The sequence below is a fragment of the Bubalus kerabau genome, chromosome 2, assembly GCF_029407905.1.
Source record: "Bubalus kerabau isolate K-KA32 ecotype Philippines breed swamp buffalo chromosome 2, PCC_UOA_SB_1v2, whole genome shotgun sequence".
Taxonomy (NCBI): Eukaryota; Metazoa; Chordata; class Mammalia; order Artiodactyla; family Bovidae; genus Bubalus; species Bubalus kerabau.
In genome coordinates, this window is record NC_073625.1 from 129,384,338 (window position 1) to 129,400,215 (window position 15,878).

The following is a 15,878-nucleotide window of genomic DNA, read 5'->3' on the forward strand; positions in this document are numbered from 1 at the left end:
CTCAAAATATTATAGCTTAAATTTTAAAAAAGAGAGACGTAGACAAAGACTACGACACAAAAAGAAATGGGTCACCAAGGCAGAGACACAGAGACGTCGAGGTAGACTGACAAATAAATAGGCACAGACAGAAACAGAGGGCGGTCACAGAAACAGACTCCAGATGAACAGTTTCAGACCCGAAGAGCAATCCCACACGAGAGCGCGCCAAAGGTGGGGACACCATCCATTGGCCTGAGCTATTCCTGCGTCCTGCGGGTTCCCGCACACCTTCCCGCGTATCCGACTCTCCCCCCGCCACGCTTCCGGTGTCCGCCCAGCTTCGAATGCTGGCCCTGCTTCCGGCCCCGACCCGCTCCCCAATTCCCAGTGCCTCTAGAAGCATCTCAGAGCTTGTCTGCAAGACTCTCCTCCCGCCCCTCGCATGCCGGGGTCGCTCCTGCCTTCCCCCGAGTCCCGCCTCTCCCCGCCAGATCCTGCACCCGTTGTGGCCGATACGGTTCGCCCAGGCGCCAATCCCGCCAATGGCAGGACCCTCCCATTTTCGATCCCGTATCTCCGCAGAAAGCCGGAGGCGCTCGGGTCCCGGCACACACACAAACACACACCCCACCCCACCCCCGGCCCGCCTCCCTGCCTCCCACCCCTGGCCGGTGTCCGCCCCTCCTTCCCCGCGCCCCGCCCGCCCCGCTCTGCGGCAGTAGGGCGCTCATCGTCATTCCGCTCTCGCCGCCGCCCCCGCCCCCCGCGCACCGCCCCCGCCCGGTCCCCGCCGCCGCCACCGCCGCCGCCGCCGCCTGCCCAGCGGCCGGGGAGGCGGAGGCGCGGGGGAGGAGGCCCCGCTTGGCTCCGCAGCCCCGGATGCTGCATGACTTCATCCTTCCGCCGGCTCCCCTGCTGAGCGAGGGCCGGTCCGGCAGCTAGCCCGCCGCCCGCGCCCCGCCGCAGTCCCGCGCCCGCCATGTCCGAGATCCTGCCCTACAGCGAGGACAAGATGGGCCGCTTCGGCGCCGACCCCGAGGGCTCTGACCTCTCTTTCAGCTGTCGCCTGCAGGACACCAACTCCTTCTTCGCGGGCAACCAAGCCAAGCGACCCCCCAAGCTGGGCCAGATCGGCCGAGCCAAGAGAGGTACACGGCCGGGACCCGAAGTCGCCGCTTGACCCAGAAATCCTTCCCCGGGCGCCCCCCGGCTGCAGTTCCCCGCCAAGCGCCCTCAGCTCTTGCCGCAGACCAGCGCAGCCAGCCGCGGTTGGGGGAGGGGGGTGGCGGGTAGAGGGTGGTCCCTGCTGCAGTGTTGTGTCCCCCTCTTCCCCTCTCCTGGGAACGCAGTGCCCCGGATTCGATGCTCGCCACCTCTGGAAGTAGAGCCTTGGCACACGGGCGAGGGGGAGGGGCCGACCAGGGCATTCGGGGCTGCCTGAAGTGGGGACGTTGGGCGACTGGCCGCTTCTACAGGATCAAACGCTGAGTCGGTGTATGCTACGGAAGAATCTTCGCGAGGGGAGGGATGCCCATTGGAGAGTGGGCAGGGGGGCGGGGGGTTCGGTTGTCCTGGTTGTTTGCATGGGGAAGGGGCTCTGTTGGTGCCAGGATCGGAAGAGGGGTTGAAACCACAAGGTTAGGTTGGGGAGAGGGCTGGAATAGATGGAGATTCGAGTTGAGGAGGGGATCCTGTTGAAGGGAGGGTGGAAGAGGGGGATCCCATGAGCAAAAGCTTTCCGATCAGCTCGGAAGTAGGAGAGCTCAGGCAGCGGGAGGGTTTGGACTGGAAGGTTGAACGGCTGGAGTCTTAGGAAGAGGGGCGTTCCTCCGCAAAGAGAGGAGCGGGTCTATGGGAGCTGGGGGTCGGCCTTGGGTTGAATCGGCAGGAAAGAGCAGATGGACAGGGCACTGTAGCACAGTGGTCCCTGGGGCGTCTCTGGGCAACGGGCAGTAGTTGAGTGGGGCGCGAGGACCCGGGGCCCAATTCTCGCCGCTGCCCCCCGAGGCCGCGCGGCTGACGCGCTTTCTCCCTGCGCAGTGGTGATCGAGGATGACCGGATAGACGACGTGCTGAAGGGGATGGGGGAGAAGCCGCCGTCCGGAGTGTAGACGCGCCGGCTCAGGCGGCGGGCTCCGGGCCCAGCCCCGCGGCGGCCAGGAGCGCGGGCCGGCGATGCGGCTGCCGTTGCCCCCCGCCCCGGCCCAGGCGCCCGCGGGCGGGGACTGCAGGGCCGCGCCGCCTTTGGGTTGCAGTCGCTGCCGCCGCCGCCGCCAGGCACTCCGGAGCTGTCCGCTTCAGCACCACGGCGGCGGCGGTAGCGGCGGCGCGGACCGGCCCGGAGCCCGCCGCCGCGCTCTTGCACTTTAGAACCTCGGGCCGCAGCCCCACCCCGCACACCGGAACGGACAGAGACCCGCGGCCCTCAATCCCCGGCCCGTCCCCTCCCGCACGGCTCCCCTGCCCCGCCCCTCTCCGGCAGGTCTGGTCTGCAAACCGACTGCCTGCCGGTGTCGGACCTCGCGCGCAGCCAGGGATGTTTGGCTGCGTATTTGCATGAGCTTCCCACCCCTCTGAGCCCAGCCGCTCCTCACCCCTACCCCTGTCTAGCGTGACCCCAGCCTCAGCCTCTTTCTAAGGGACTTCCTCAGCACATTTGTATTTTTATATCCGACTCTTTGTTTACTAATTCCCCTCATGGTTCATGCCCTGCCCCCCATGGTCTCGGCCACGCTCTTCTGCGCCTGGCAGAAAGGATGGATGTTGAGGCTGGGATGGGACAAGCCCCCAACATGGTAACCAACCACATGACCAGTCTGCCCATGCCTGATTCCAGGCGGCTCTCTGGCAAACCTCCTCCCCTCAAGGTATCACCTTCCAAGGGCCCAGGTCTGATTTTACCTTGGACCTTTGCGTCCTGCCCCTAGGATTCCAAACAGGGGCTGCACTGCATCTTTGGATGACACCTGTGGCCCTGGAGATGTTCTCAACCCCTGGGGGTGTCCTTTGTAAATGTTCCTCCATCCTCACTGTACCAGGAGTGTGTGAATAAACACAGACCTCCCTGTGTGTGTGTGTGTGTGTAGCTGCTGCTTTGGTTTGCTAAGAAGTCAGCCCCAAACGGCTCCAGTTCTTTTTAGGGAGGGGATAAGGTACTTGGGAATCTCAGGTGCATGTTACTGGCAAAGAAGGGTTGGCAAGTAAAAGGCAGGTCAGTCTGGCCTGGAAACACCATAATAGTGTGGTCTCCTTGGGTAATAATACAACCTAAGCAGGATAGGTCACCAGAGTTGGGGCTGGAGCTGGGGTCAGAAGCAATCTAGATTCAAAGTCTGCAGCCTTCTGTCAATTAATCTAGGTTGGATGGGGGTCAATAACAGGCCCCAGGGATGTAAGTGTCCAAGTCTGGCTGGCATGCAGAAGGGTTGTGCTGGAGATGAATTACTGGTGATTCAATATGGTGGGGGAGGCAGTTGGGGAATCCAAGAGAGGTCTGAACCTGTATTTTTTTCATGTGGGGTTGCTTCCATCAGCTCTATATTAGACATGATGCCCCTGGGGTGTGAGCACCTTGGACTTGACCGCCCTGAGTCAGGAATACCAAATACTTGAGCCTGGAGCAGAAAGGGAGGCTGAAGGACCATGTTTATGGCCTCACAGCTGAATGGCACTGAGGAAGTCCTCATGATCTGAGTCCTGGAGGAAGCAGGGTGGGGTGGGAGGTCTAGGGGGTGAGAGGATCTGTGCCCCAAGGGCCAGCTGGGCCACACTGAGCTCTTTGCCCTTCTGCATGAGGTAGAAATGAAAGTGGAAACCATTGCCATAGGTTGCATGCCTCAAGGACCAGCCATAATGAGCTTGAGCATAGTGTCTTGTCCGAAAGTGGGGGGCAGCAGAGGTCAATGAGATGAACCGGCCCGTAGGGACCAGCACTCGGCTCACCTGCAAGGCAGATAGAGAAGCCATTGGTGAGAAGCCCACCTCCAGGTTCTTAAAGGTCAGTACTGCACCAGATCCCCTCCCAGTGAGACCTCAGGTTATACCCTGCATCCAGTAGCTCAGGGCTTTCCATGGCAAAAGGCTGAGGCTCCCTCTCTGCCTCTGGCTGTTCCATGGGTGTCAGGCTACATCTTAGATAGGTAGGAGCATGGGAATGATGTCAGATGCAGGGGGCACTGCTTTCCTCTCAACTGCTGACCTTCCCTATCTGGGGTCTGGCCACAACCTCATCTCTGTGATAACTCAGTATCCAGTCCTCAACCTCTGGGAGCCTGGCCACTCCAGCCCCCTATAATCTTGACCCAGCTTAACATCCTCTTCCTTCAGGTAACCAGAATCCTGAAGGTGACCCACTACTTGCTCCAAACCATGCCTCCTCTGGCTTCTAAGTTCTTCAAGTCTCCTAAAACCTTAACCCTTCATCCCCAGCTCTTTAAAAAAAAAAATATATATATATATATATATATATTTATTTATTTATTCTTGGCCTTGCGGCCTGTGGGGTCTTAGCTCCCCAACCAGGGATCAAACCTATGCCCCCTTCAGTGGAAGCGAGGAATCTTAACCACTGGACTATCAGGGAATCCCTCCCCAGCTCTTGAATAGCCCTCTTTCCCTTGTTGCTCCCTCACCTCATTTAGCACCTGGTCCACAGTGTGGACACCTTCAGAGGACACAGTCCAGGGATCCTGTTCACCAGTCAACAGGGCATCCAGTGTGCCCTTCTCAAGCACCACGTCGAAAGAGCCACTAGGGAAGCCCAGTGCCCGCACATCCATGGTCTCCCATCGCAGCGTGGGCACGTGGGCATACCGAGCCCTCATGGCAGCCACCACTACTGATGAGTAGTCCACACTGGTCACATCAGGGAAGCCCCCAAGGAATAGCTCGTAGCTCAGGGCACTGTTTCCACAGCCTGGGGTGAGAAGGGGTGGGTGACAAAAGGTCTAGTTAGCTTTGGTTCTCACCTCCGCAATTATCCATCCACTCTTGGCCTGTTTTCTTGAAGCCCAAAGGCTCCTGTACTGAGGGAGAAGCAGCATGGTACAAGAGCATGAACCCGGGAGTCGTACAGATCTGGGCACATGTCCTGGCTTTATCACTCCTGGCTGTGTGGACTAAGGCAAGTTGTTTACATACTAGGAACTTGGATTTCCTTGCCAGAAAAATGAAGACAACAATACCTACCCTACATACAGGATGTGATGCACTAAATTTAACAACTAAAACACCCAAAGAGTAGGAGCTCTGAACTTAAAAGTTCAAGGATTTGGGTTCTGATATCCCTAGTCATAAAGCCCTGGTAAGTCATTCAACTCTCAACTTCAGTTTTCTCAGACTCAGAATGGGGACAATATTATAATATAAAAGTTGCTCAGTCATGTCTGACTCTTAGTGACTCCATGGCCTATACAGTCCATGGAATTCTCAAGGCCAGAATACTGGAGTAGGTAGCCTTTCCCTTCTCCAGGGGATCTTCCCAACCCAGGGATCAAACCCAGGTCTCCTGCATTGCAGGCAGATTCTTTACCAGCTGAGCCACAAGGGAAGCCCAAGAATACTGGAGTGAGTAGCCTATCCCTTCTCCAGCGGATCTTCCCGACCCAGGAATTGAACCAGGGTCTCCTGCATTGCAGGTGGATTTTTTACCAACTGAGCTACCAGGGAAGCCCTGGGGATAATACTGGCATGTAGTATTATTAACAGGATAACGCTACTATTATCCTAATTCCTAATCTCTCCTCTGATGACATCAACCATGGGAAGACTTCATGTTAGGGGTTTTTATCTTACTTGGGTTTCTAAGGCAGAATCAACAAGTAGAAGGGGAAACTTAAGTGGGGACACACAGTGGAGATGACTGCCTATATTAGATTGGCCAGAAAGTTTGTTTGGGTTTTTCCATAACATAGGAAAACCCAAACGAACTTTTTGGCCAACCCAATAATTTCTTCATGTACGCTTGAGCACCACATATTGTTGTTCTCTTGACGAACAGAGCTCCTGTCATTAAGGAGCTGATGCTCTGGTGAGGGCAGCAGATGTGTAATCAGGCAACTGCCTCATAATGTGATAAGTGTTTCAATAGGGACAGGCTGCAGGAGCACATGGGAGAGTCCCTGTCCCCCCACCTTAGGTGGGTGGGCTAACAGGTTCAGGTGAACTGACAACCAATCAAGAGTCTTGAAGAATCATAACACTCTGGTGGGAAGTTTCTGGGAAGCAGTCCCAAAGGGATGGAGGGAGGGTGGAGGTTAGAGGAGTGGATGTGGACCTACTGCCCAATGGGCATGGTCTTCCTCAAAGATCTATTGGTCTCTTCTAGGCCCTCTTGTGGTCAGTATCACCAAGAACAGGCCTGGATGACAGTTCTTGGTGGCCTCACATGGGGATCCCCAGATCTGGGGATCAGATTGCCTTTAATCCCCATTTGCCTCCCTAAGAGGATCACAAAATAAGCTGCTGGGATAGCCCTAATCTAGCAGGCAGAGCTTGGCACCTGGACAGATGCCAGATACTGCTGACTGGTCCTCAGCTGCCCTTGTTGTGTTCCTCAGACTCTGGGAAACAGGAAGAGTACTGTCTTGCCTGGGAAAACCTAATGTGTGCCTCCCAACACTGGAACCACAACAGGCTCTGGGACAGGAGGTGAGGATGACTGAGCAGGAGACCCTAACTCAGTTCAGGCTGAAATCCCACTAAGTTCTCTGACCCACAATGCCTTCATCACCCAACACCTGACCTCATATGCCTGCAGTGCTCTGTCAAACTGTGGACAGACCCATTGTCCCCTTTGGTACAGGAATGGCATCTTCCAAGACAACTTTATTAAAGATGGAGGGAAAACAAAACTTGACCACAGAGCCACTTTATGCCCACAAAGCAGTGACTTGGGACTAACAACTAAGATGAGGCTTGGAACAGCTACTGTTTCCCTAGGTGGGGCCTTAGGGAAGCAGAGCTCTGGATCCAAGATCCAAGAATGCATCATATGGGAGCCCAGAGCTATGTGAATGCTATCCCCAACACCAAGCGACTGAAGTATAAACCAGATTACCAGTTCACTAATTTATAACAGGAAAAATAGCCATCATGGGGTCTGGACAGTCAATCCTCTGGTCAGTCCCTTGTGTCTCTATAGGAAATACACACTTAAGACAAAAATATAATCAGAAGATTCTACAGAGCTTGGAGTCAAGCCAGAAGTGAGAACCAGAGAAGTATAATGACAGCAAAACTGGGCAGCCACATACACTCATCTGCAATGAGGAACCTAGCCACAGGGACTAGACACACAAGTGTTCAGGCAAGGTCCTCTTTCTCTGAGCATTCCCAGAGAAAGTGCCTCTCTGACTCCCGTTTTCAATAATAATAATGATAGCTAACAGTTTTTGAACACTGGGTCTCACGCTAAGTACTTTATAAGGATTATCTCAGTTTATTTTCCCAGTAGCTCCATAGAGAAGACACTATTACAGCAGCCATCACCATTTTCCAGTTGTGACAGCCTGGAAAGCCTAACATATTTACTACTTGGCAGTTTTCAGAAAAAATTTACTGAACCCTAAGCTAGAACTCCGGGAGTTGGTGATGGACAGGGAGGCCTGGCGTGCTGCGATTCACGGGATCGCAAAGAGTCGTACACGACTGAGTGACTGATCTGATCAGATCTGAAGCTAGAATAGGTCTCATAATATTTTTCACTAACTTCTAAGGATTGTCATGAGGATTAAATAAATTAGGAAGGGCCCACCACATTCCCTAGCATCAGGTGTTCAATGTGTTTTTTTAGGTGAAATGTGACATAGGGTACTCCCCAAGCTGTGGGTCCTGTTCTTAGATCTTAGGAATTCTGTCTGGAAAGTTTTTCTTTTTGATCTTTAGACATTTCCCTCCTCTATCCAGAAAAGGATACCTCCTAGTCAGGCAGAATTTAAGGCAGTGTTTCTCTGCCAATCACCAGCATGAGAATCAGCCTGCAGGCTTGTTGAAAATACAAATCCCTGGGACCAGCCTTAGACCATCCCTAGAATTAGAAAATCAAAGTGAGTCCAGTTTTCCAGGTTATTACACTAAAGCTTGAAAAACATAGATCTATGTTAAATCTATAAATAAATGTAATGGTTTAAAGGCACAAAATTCAAGAGAGTTTTTAACCTCTGGGGGGAAGAGCTTTAGGGGCCCACACAGAAAACATTGAATATACAAGGCTTTTAATTTTGTTGGGCATTTTTCTAGGTATCTTTCATACTCACTTAATCATCTTAAAAGCTGTAAGTATGTACTCTTTTTTTTTTTAAAGGCTGAGAAAATGGAGGCACATAAATTTAAGTATTTTGTCCAGGATCCACAGCTACAATTCCATGATTTTGTTCATGATTCCACAGCTAAGATTACATGTGCCAAGATCCCTACATAATTGGCTGCCTCCAGGGTCCAAGTTCTTAAGCGCTTTCTGGTCTGAAGAATGCTCTGTTTCTCAAACTGAGTAGGGTATATACACACATTCGAGTTATTATTTATGCTTTACATGTATTTACATATAAATATCTCACATATGTGAAATATTTCACTTAATCATACACATGCTTTTAAAAATATCAAGATTTTGGGAGGAAATCCGTTACTTAATCAAACTTCACTGGAGCCCTCAAGGCTGGCAGTGGAAGAGAATTCCAAGGTCGGGGTTAGTTGGATCTCTCAGAGACCCATCCTGTTCTCAGTCGTGTCCGACTCTTTGAGACCCCGTGGACTATAGCTCACCCGGATCCTCTGTCCATGGGGATTCTCCAGGCAAAATACTGAAGCGGGTTGCCAGGCCCTCCTCCAGGGGATTTACCCAACCCAGGGATCGAACCCAGGTTTCCCACATTGCAGGCGGATTCTTTACTGTCTGAGTCACCAGGGAAGCCCTACCCCTTCTGGGCAATCACACCAATCTTGATTGCACTCTCCCGTCAGAGGGCGCTATCCTCATCCTCACTACACACGGCGCGGGGGAGGAAGAGGGGGAGCGGGACGACAGAGGACCAAGTTTCAGTTAGTCTGGAGAGTCAAGAGAGAACTCTCTAGGAGACAATGACCCAGTGGCGCAAACAGAAAAGCGCTAGGCATTCCGCTCAAGGTGAACGCACGTGCCTTATCCAACTTGAATTCGCAGTCCCTAGAAGTGAATTCAGGGCTCAGAGTTTATGATTTGTCTTAAATCACACAGTCAACTAGCGCTGGGACTTGAACTAGGTCCTCTGAACTCGCTAGTGCTCGAGGCGGCCTCCCCAGGGTTCGTAACGGGGTCATGGGTCACCTACCACCTTCAGACTCAGAGAGACTGTCTTTCCCCTGAAGGTCCCGGGACTAAGAATCTCTTGGCTCCTGTTTGCCCCGGTGAAATACTGCCGAGATTCTAAAGGTACTGGATCCTGACTTCTGACTGGAGTGTCCTCGGAGAGCGGCAAGCAGAGCAAGGGGCGGGGCCCGTCCAACCATCTCCACCTGGACTGGGCAGCCCCGCAACTACCCACCTAGCACGAGGATACGGTCCAACGGCCGCAACTCCGGCTCTAGGAGGTCACGGAAGCAAGAAAAGTCTCCGAACCACTCGTAGGGGGCAGAGTCGGCAGCGCCCTGGTATCGCTGGTCCCAGTACTGGACCTCGCGGTACCCGCAGTTCTTCTCCGGTAACTCCGGCACCTGTGCGGAAGGCCCCAGACAAGCCATTGCTTGTGGCTGCCGGACAGTGAGGGCAACTGGCACCCACCTCTAGGCGGGGCGTGGTGCTCCAATGTAGCCAATGAGAATGGTGGCATGTGGGAGGCGTGGCCTTTGTGTCTCCGCCCGGCATCTGAAGTTGCTCAACATAAACACGTGGAACTTCCGTCCTCTGCTAAGCGTTCGGGAAAGAATCTTCCGGGTGGGAAAGTAGTATCGTCCATACGCTGAATTCTCTGGATGCACTGCTCACTGACTTCTGAGAGTCACACTCATGGTGTCACACATTCCGGGTCGTCACTACCCACCTCATTTTCAGTTTGACAAGCTCTCTGCATTAAGAAGCCTGAATGTTAATAAAAGATTCATTTCTTCCCAGTTTTGAGCACCCGGAGGGCTCTGAGGGGTGGCGGGAGTAGTGCGAACACGGGTCTTGCTCTCCAGGGAAGACGGGCATGAACGCAGATATCAACACGGGCGAAGTGTTATGCTGGGCAGGGGAGGGGAGGTGCGGAAGACCATGGCGCGGTCAGAAAGAAACGTAACGTTACTGTTCTGGGCAAACGTTCGATTCACATTAGCGCCTTTGCGCCCAGGGCTAAGTATGTACTGAGGAGTAAGACTAGTCCTGCTCGTATGGAATGTGCACTCCATCAGAGAAGACAGATGTGAAAGCAGGAAATTTTCGAGGCGTAAAAAAGGACTCAGACAACTCTGCGCTCAGTCCGTTGGGACACGTGGCGCTGGGAGCGGAACCTAAGTACCAAAGAGTCGGGCTTCCGGGGTAGCGGGCCCACAAGAGCGGCGCACCGGCAAGATGGCGGCAGGCCTGCGGAAACGCGGCCGGGAGGGTCCCGCAACCCGGGCGGCAGGACTCTGCGGGCAGTGGCTGCGGCGCGCCTGGCAAGAGCGGCGCCTACTGCTGCTGGAACCGCGCTACACGCTGCTGGTGGCCGCCTGCCTCTGCCTGGCGGAGGTGGGCATCACCTTCTGGGTCATTCACAGGGTGGCATGTGAGTGCGCCGAGGGGGAGGGGAGGAGGGGGAGGGAGACCGAACCCCCAGTCAAAACTGGGACCCACATTCGGAACTCAAACTTAGACCCCTGATCCATTCAGCCATCAATTGCAGACCAATATCTTTTACCCAAATCCAAAGTCTGCTCCACAGAAAACCAAACTCGATCTTAATCTCCTCCATAAAACCTGGGTCTAAATTAATGGCTGCTGCTGCTTGTCTCCGGAAAAGGCAATGACACCCCACTCCAGTACTCTTGCTTGGAAAATTCCATGGACGGAGGAGCCTGGTAGGCTGCAGTCCATGAGGTCGCTAAGAGTCGGACACCACTGAGCGACTTCACGTTCACTTTTCAGTATCATGCATTGGAGAAGGAAATGGCAACCCACTCTAGTGCTCTTGCCTGGAGAATCCCAGGGATGGGGGAGCCTGGTGGGAGGCCGTCTATGGGGTCGCACAGAGTCGGACACGACTGAAGCGACTTAGCAGCAGCAGCAGCAACAACTGCTTGTCTCTATGGCTTTGGACACGTCACATCCCTTGCTGGGTCTCAGTCTCCTCATCTGTTGAATTCTGAGGTCTCGAAGTATTTTCTCTGTGATTGCATTTTGTTACAGTCAGTTCGGCATTATTGGTCACTCCTTTCCAGGCAGAAAGCACTGGATTTCAAGCTTACTTGCTAAAGACAGTTAGTTCACTACATATTTGCTGAGTGCTTATTATATGGCTAAACACCATACTAGGTGCCAAGGGTATAGTGGTGAAAAAGATAGACAGATTTCCTACTTGTGTATGCAGACCTGGACAAAGATAAGTTAACAGAAAATTACATTACATTATATTCATCATAATGGTACTAGACAAAGTTCTATAATGGACAAAGGTGGGCACTTCAGCCAGACTTGAGGAGTCAGAGAAGGCTTCCTAGAGTCCTTTTCCAACAATAAGAGCTAGTTCCTTGAGGAAAGAGAGAAAGGGGTAGGGGGCAGATTATACTCTAGGAGAGAATCTTGTTCCAAAGAGCTCCCATTGAAAGAAAGTCCACTTCCTTTGAAGAAATGAAATAATTAGAGTTGGAACACAAATCAAGTGAGGGTAGTACTAAGAGATGAGATTTCACATCATGAAGGAATCTCTAAGCTGTGTTAAGGAGATAGTATGATGATTAAGAATTTAGAGCTCAAGAAAAAGAATTTAGAGCTCCATATGTGCCAATCTCAACTCTTCCCTTCCTAGCTTACTGATCTTGAGCTAGTTACTTAACCTCGTTGATTCATAATTTTCTCTTTAAAAATGGAAATAATAAAAAAACTTGGTCTTTATCGAAGAGCCTTGGGGAATCACTGAAGGGTTTTAAGCAGAGAAATGTGATGTTTCTATTATAGGATGAGCTCTCTGGTTGCAGGGTGGACAATAAAATGTAGTGCAGTGAAAGTGGAAGCTGGGAGCCTAATTAGGGAGCTATTGCACCATTGAGGCTAGAGATTGCTACACCCAAATTGAGCAGAGAAGGATGAGACAAATATTTAGGATGAAGAAGAGGCAGGACTTGGTGACTGAGGGTTGGAAATGAAAGAGAAGTATCAAGGATGTTTCCCAGGTTTGTGGCTTGGGCAAGTGAGAGGTTAATGGTGCCATTCATGGAACCCAGGAAGGGGACCACATTTGGAGTGGAAAGTTCTGAGTTCCATTACAGACATGTTTGATTTTGAGATACTTGGGTTCATGCAGAGAATAGATCAGTTAGAGAAGGGATTATGATAGAAATCCCAAGAATGAGCTGGAACTCTGTGCTTTGATGGAGTAAGGCAGAGCAGTTCTGGACCACAAAGTAACCACACCCTCCTGTCCTTTTGCAGATACAGAGATTGACTGGAAAGCCTACATGGCTGAGGTAGAGGGCGTCATAAATGGCACCTATGACTACACTCAACTGCAAGGTGACACTGGACCTCTTGTGTGAGTAGGATCGGAGGTTCAGCGAGGATGGGAGGGGCTGACTGGATGCCAGGCTGAGTAGCTTGACCTGGACTCATGTTCCCTCTCTTCCAGGTACCCAGCTGGCTTCGTGTACATCTTTATGGGGCTTTACTATGCCACTGACCGAGGCGCTGACATCCGCATGGCCCAGCACATCTTTGCTGTGCTCTACCTGGCCACTTTGCTGCTTGTCTTCTTGATTTACCACCAGACCTGCAAGGTGAGTTCTCACCACCAGGAACAGGGGCCCCCAAACTTCGAGGGCTGGGGAGTGGGGACGGTTCAGGGTTGGTGCGCTGACCTTGTCCCCCACTGTGCCCACCTCTCAGGTACCTCCCTTCGTCTTTTTCTTCATGTGCTGTGCCTCTTATCGTGTCCACTCCATCTTTGTGCTGCGGCTCTTCAATGATCCAGTGGCCATGGTGCTGCTCTTCCTCAGTGTCAACCTCCTGCTGGCCCAGCGCTGGAGCTGGGGCTGCTGCTGTTTCAGGTCAACACCCCTCCCTTGTGAACCCTTCTTTCATTTTCTGTATTTCCATCATTTTCTCCCCAGTTTTCTGCAGCAGCAGGAGTAAGGGAGTGGCCAGACAGTGTAGATCAGTTAAGGGCCGCACTCGAATCCTGCGAGTCCAGGATGTGTAGAAAGTCTCCATCCCCAGGCGCCTATCCCCACCCTCTTCCTATCCTGTTTCCTCCAGGCTGCTTCTGTGGTTGGAGTTGGTCAGTTGCACTTACTAAGTACTCAATGTATTATTTGCGGCTCAGCCTGAATGTAGAGACAATGTATCATCTCCCTATCCCAGCCTCCTCCCAGGCTGCCTTAACCCCTCCAGCGGTTCTGAGTATGAATGCTCACCCTCTGCCTGGAGCTTGCTGGCAGGGACCAGGGAGCTGCTGTGGTGATGGTCAGGGGTACATGGCCCTGATGAAGCTGATCTTCACTCTTCCTCCCCACTATCCACTCCAGCCTGGCAGTCTCTGTGAAGATGAGTGTGCTGCTCTTCGCCCCTGGATTACTATTCCTTCTCCTCACAAAATTTGGCCTCCGTGGGGCCCTCCCCAAGTTGGGCATCTGTGCTGTCCTTCAGGTATTCCCTCCCTACCCTGTCCCCTTTCTGATGAAGTGGCGGCCACTCTGTCTGGACTCCTTTCGTTTTTGAGACATCTTCAAAGCCAGGGGACAGAGTTTTGGAGTTGATTCTGATCTGGACAGCCACCACCTCTAGACTTTGGTTTCTTTAGCTATAAAACAAGGGTGTTGAACTAGATGGTCTCAGAGAACCGTTCTAGCTGTGCACATTTATGACTAGATGAATTTAAATATAAAGCACTGTTATTATGTCCTTCCTTGGCCTTTTTGGCCCAAGATTTTGGTCTGCCTGGGTGGGCTGGCTTTCTTGCTATTCCTAGTGGCAATTAGGGAACCTCTGGGATCTATACCCTATCTCCCCTCCCCTCAGTGATTAGCATGAAGCTGAGAGTGAGCCTGGGCAGCTCTGCTGATGTCACACTCATCCTCAGGTGGTGCTAGGGCTGCCCTTCCTGCTGAAGAACCCCGTCGGCTACCTATCCCGCTCCTTTGACCTTGGCCGCCAGTTTCTCTTCCGCTGGACAGTGAACTGGCGCTTTCTCCCCGAGGCCCTCTTCCTGCATCGTGCCTTCCACCTGGCACTGTTGACTGCCCACCTCACCGTGCTCTTGCTCTTTGCGCTCTGCAGGTGGCACAGGTGAGAAAGCAGGGCAGTTCCTTGGGCAGACGTGGGGGAAAGAGTGAAAGGCCTAGGCCTTAGGGGCTGCCTGGGGACACGTTGAGCTCCGTGTGGCCCACTATGGCGGTTTGATAAGTTGTCTCAATGGTTTCTCCCCAGGACAGGGGAAGGTATCCTGTCGCTGCTGAAGGATCCCTCCAAAAGGAAGGTTCCACCCCAGCCCCTCACACCCAACCATATCCTTTAAGTCATGGGAAGGTAAGTCTTGCCCTCTCCAGGTGCAGATAGGGTCCTGGTCAACTAACCCTGGACAGCTGCTGCTCTGGGAGAGGGAAAGGAGGTTCCAGTAATAGCTACAGGGTCCATTCGTAGAACTCCTACTCTGTACCAAACCCTGTGCTGAGCACTTTACATATTTAAGTATCTTTTATTCTTAATTCTAAATATCATTGAGTTACCATTATGAGGGAGCACCCTCTGCTTAGCGCTGTCTTAAGAGCTTTACGTATGTTTAAAGCTCACAAGAAACTCTGTTTTATCCTCATTTTACAGATGACAAAATTAGGGCTTTAAAAGGTTAAGTAATTTGCCAAAGTCACACAGCTAGTGAGTGATGGCTCCCTAGGCCTTACACCTCTAGATTTTATTGCCTCCACACAGACTGAGGAACAGGTCCAAAGAGGTTCAGAAATTTGCCCAAAAGTATGTATCTAGGAACTACAGAGCCAGGTGCTGTTAGACCCCCCCCAAACTTTTGTCCCCCCCTGCTTTGAAATCTCCCTACCCCTCTGCTCCTGCCCTTGGCCTTGACCACCACCTACAGATTGTTTCTACCCTCTTCACCTCCAACTTCATTGGCATCTGCTTCAGCCGCTCCCTTCACTACCAGTTCTACGTTTGGTATTTCCACACACTGCCCTACCTCCTGTGGGCCATGCCTGCCCGCTGGCTCACTCACCTGCTCAGGTACTGGCTGGGACAACCCTGGGGGAGAGGACAGGGGTGGGAAACTCCTCATCCCAAGGCCATGACCGTGGAGGGGCAGTGGGGAGCTGAAGAGCTGCAGGTCTAGAGACAGGATGAGACCCAGAGCTTCTCCCTTCTTTCTAGGTTGCTGGTGCTGGGGCTCATCGAGCTCTCCTGGAACACATACCCATCCACGTCTTGCAGCTCTGCTGCCCTGCATGCATGCCATGCAGTCATCCTGCTGCAGCTCTGGCTGGGCCCCCAGCCCTTCCCCAAGACCATCCCGCACAGCAAGAAAGCCCACTGAGACCCAGCTGTTCTCTTCCAGTCCATTCTCGGGACCCCGGATGGGGATGGACTCTGCCCTTCCCAATAAACCAAGTCTCCTCTGCAGCCTCCGTGGAGGTGCCTGGACCGAGCTGTGAGGGACAGGCACGTGGCAGATAAAGAACTCATTAAGACAGTCCCAAGAGGCACTTTATTGCATAGGATCTGGGGGCTGTGGCTCTCTCCCCTT

The 15,878-nt window shown here is 52.7% G+C and overlaps 3 protein-coding genes across 6 annotated transcripts in view; 2 read left to right on the forward strand and 1 right to left on the reverse strand.

The window, feature by feature from the left end:
* ECE2 (endothelin converting enzyme 2) overlaps window positions 1-10,411 on the reverse strand; it is a 32,162-nt gene extending 21,751 nt beyond the window's left edge. For 2 of the 3 annotated variants that reach the window (XM_055568883.1, XM_055568882.1), the window contains exons 1-2: window positions 9,504-10,411; window positions 4,614-4,897 (exon numbers count right to left, since the gene is read on the reverse strand). In XM_055568883.1, the coding sequence (XP_055424858.1) occupies window positions 4,614-4,897; window positions 9,504-9,699 (480 nt within the window). In that variant the 5' untranslated portion in view covers window positions 9,700-10,411. Of the gene's footprint in view, window positions 1-3,198; window positions 3,925-4,613; window positions 4,898-9,503 lie in introns of those variants that run through there. The other variant, XM_055568886.1, reaches the window with a different exon arrangement.
* On the forward strand, window positions 962-2,756 carry CAMK2N2 (calcium/calmodulin dependent protein kinase II inhibitor 2). The gene is made up of 2 exons (XM_055568889.1): window positions 962-1,130; window positions 2,023-2,756. Exons 1-2 carry the CDS (start codon window positions 962-964, stop codon window positions 2,091-2,093), a joined length of 240 nt encoding a protein of 79 aa, XP_055424864.1. The 3' UTR covers window positions 2,094-2,756.
* Window positions 10,412-10,449: 38 nt separating the features above from the next.
* On the forward strand, window positions 10,450-15,827 carry ALG3 (ALG3 alpha-1,3- mannosyltransferase). 2 transcript variants are annotated; one of them, XM_055568887.1, is made up of 9 exons: window positions 10,450-10,703; window positions 12,566-12,665; window positions 12,759-12,906; window positions 13,016-13,176; window positions 13,654-13,774; window positions 14,208-14,413; window positions 14,555-14,631; window positions 15,219-15,361; window positions 15,506-15,827. In XM_055568887.1, the coding sequence occupies exons 1-9, from the start codon at window positions 10,508-10,510 to the stop codon at window positions 15,806-15,808; spliced, it is 1,455 nt and encodes a 484-aa protein (XP_055424862.1). In that variant the 5' UTR covers window positions 10,450-10,507; the 3' UTR covers window positions 15,809-15,827. The 2 variants fall into 2 exon arrangements, with proteins under 2 accessions (XP_055424862.1, XP_055424863.1); XM_055568888.1 differs by having other exon boundaries at window positions 10,451-10,703; window positions 14,555-14,630; window positions 15,216-15,361.
* Window positions 15,828-15,878: the final 51 nt, after the last annotated feature.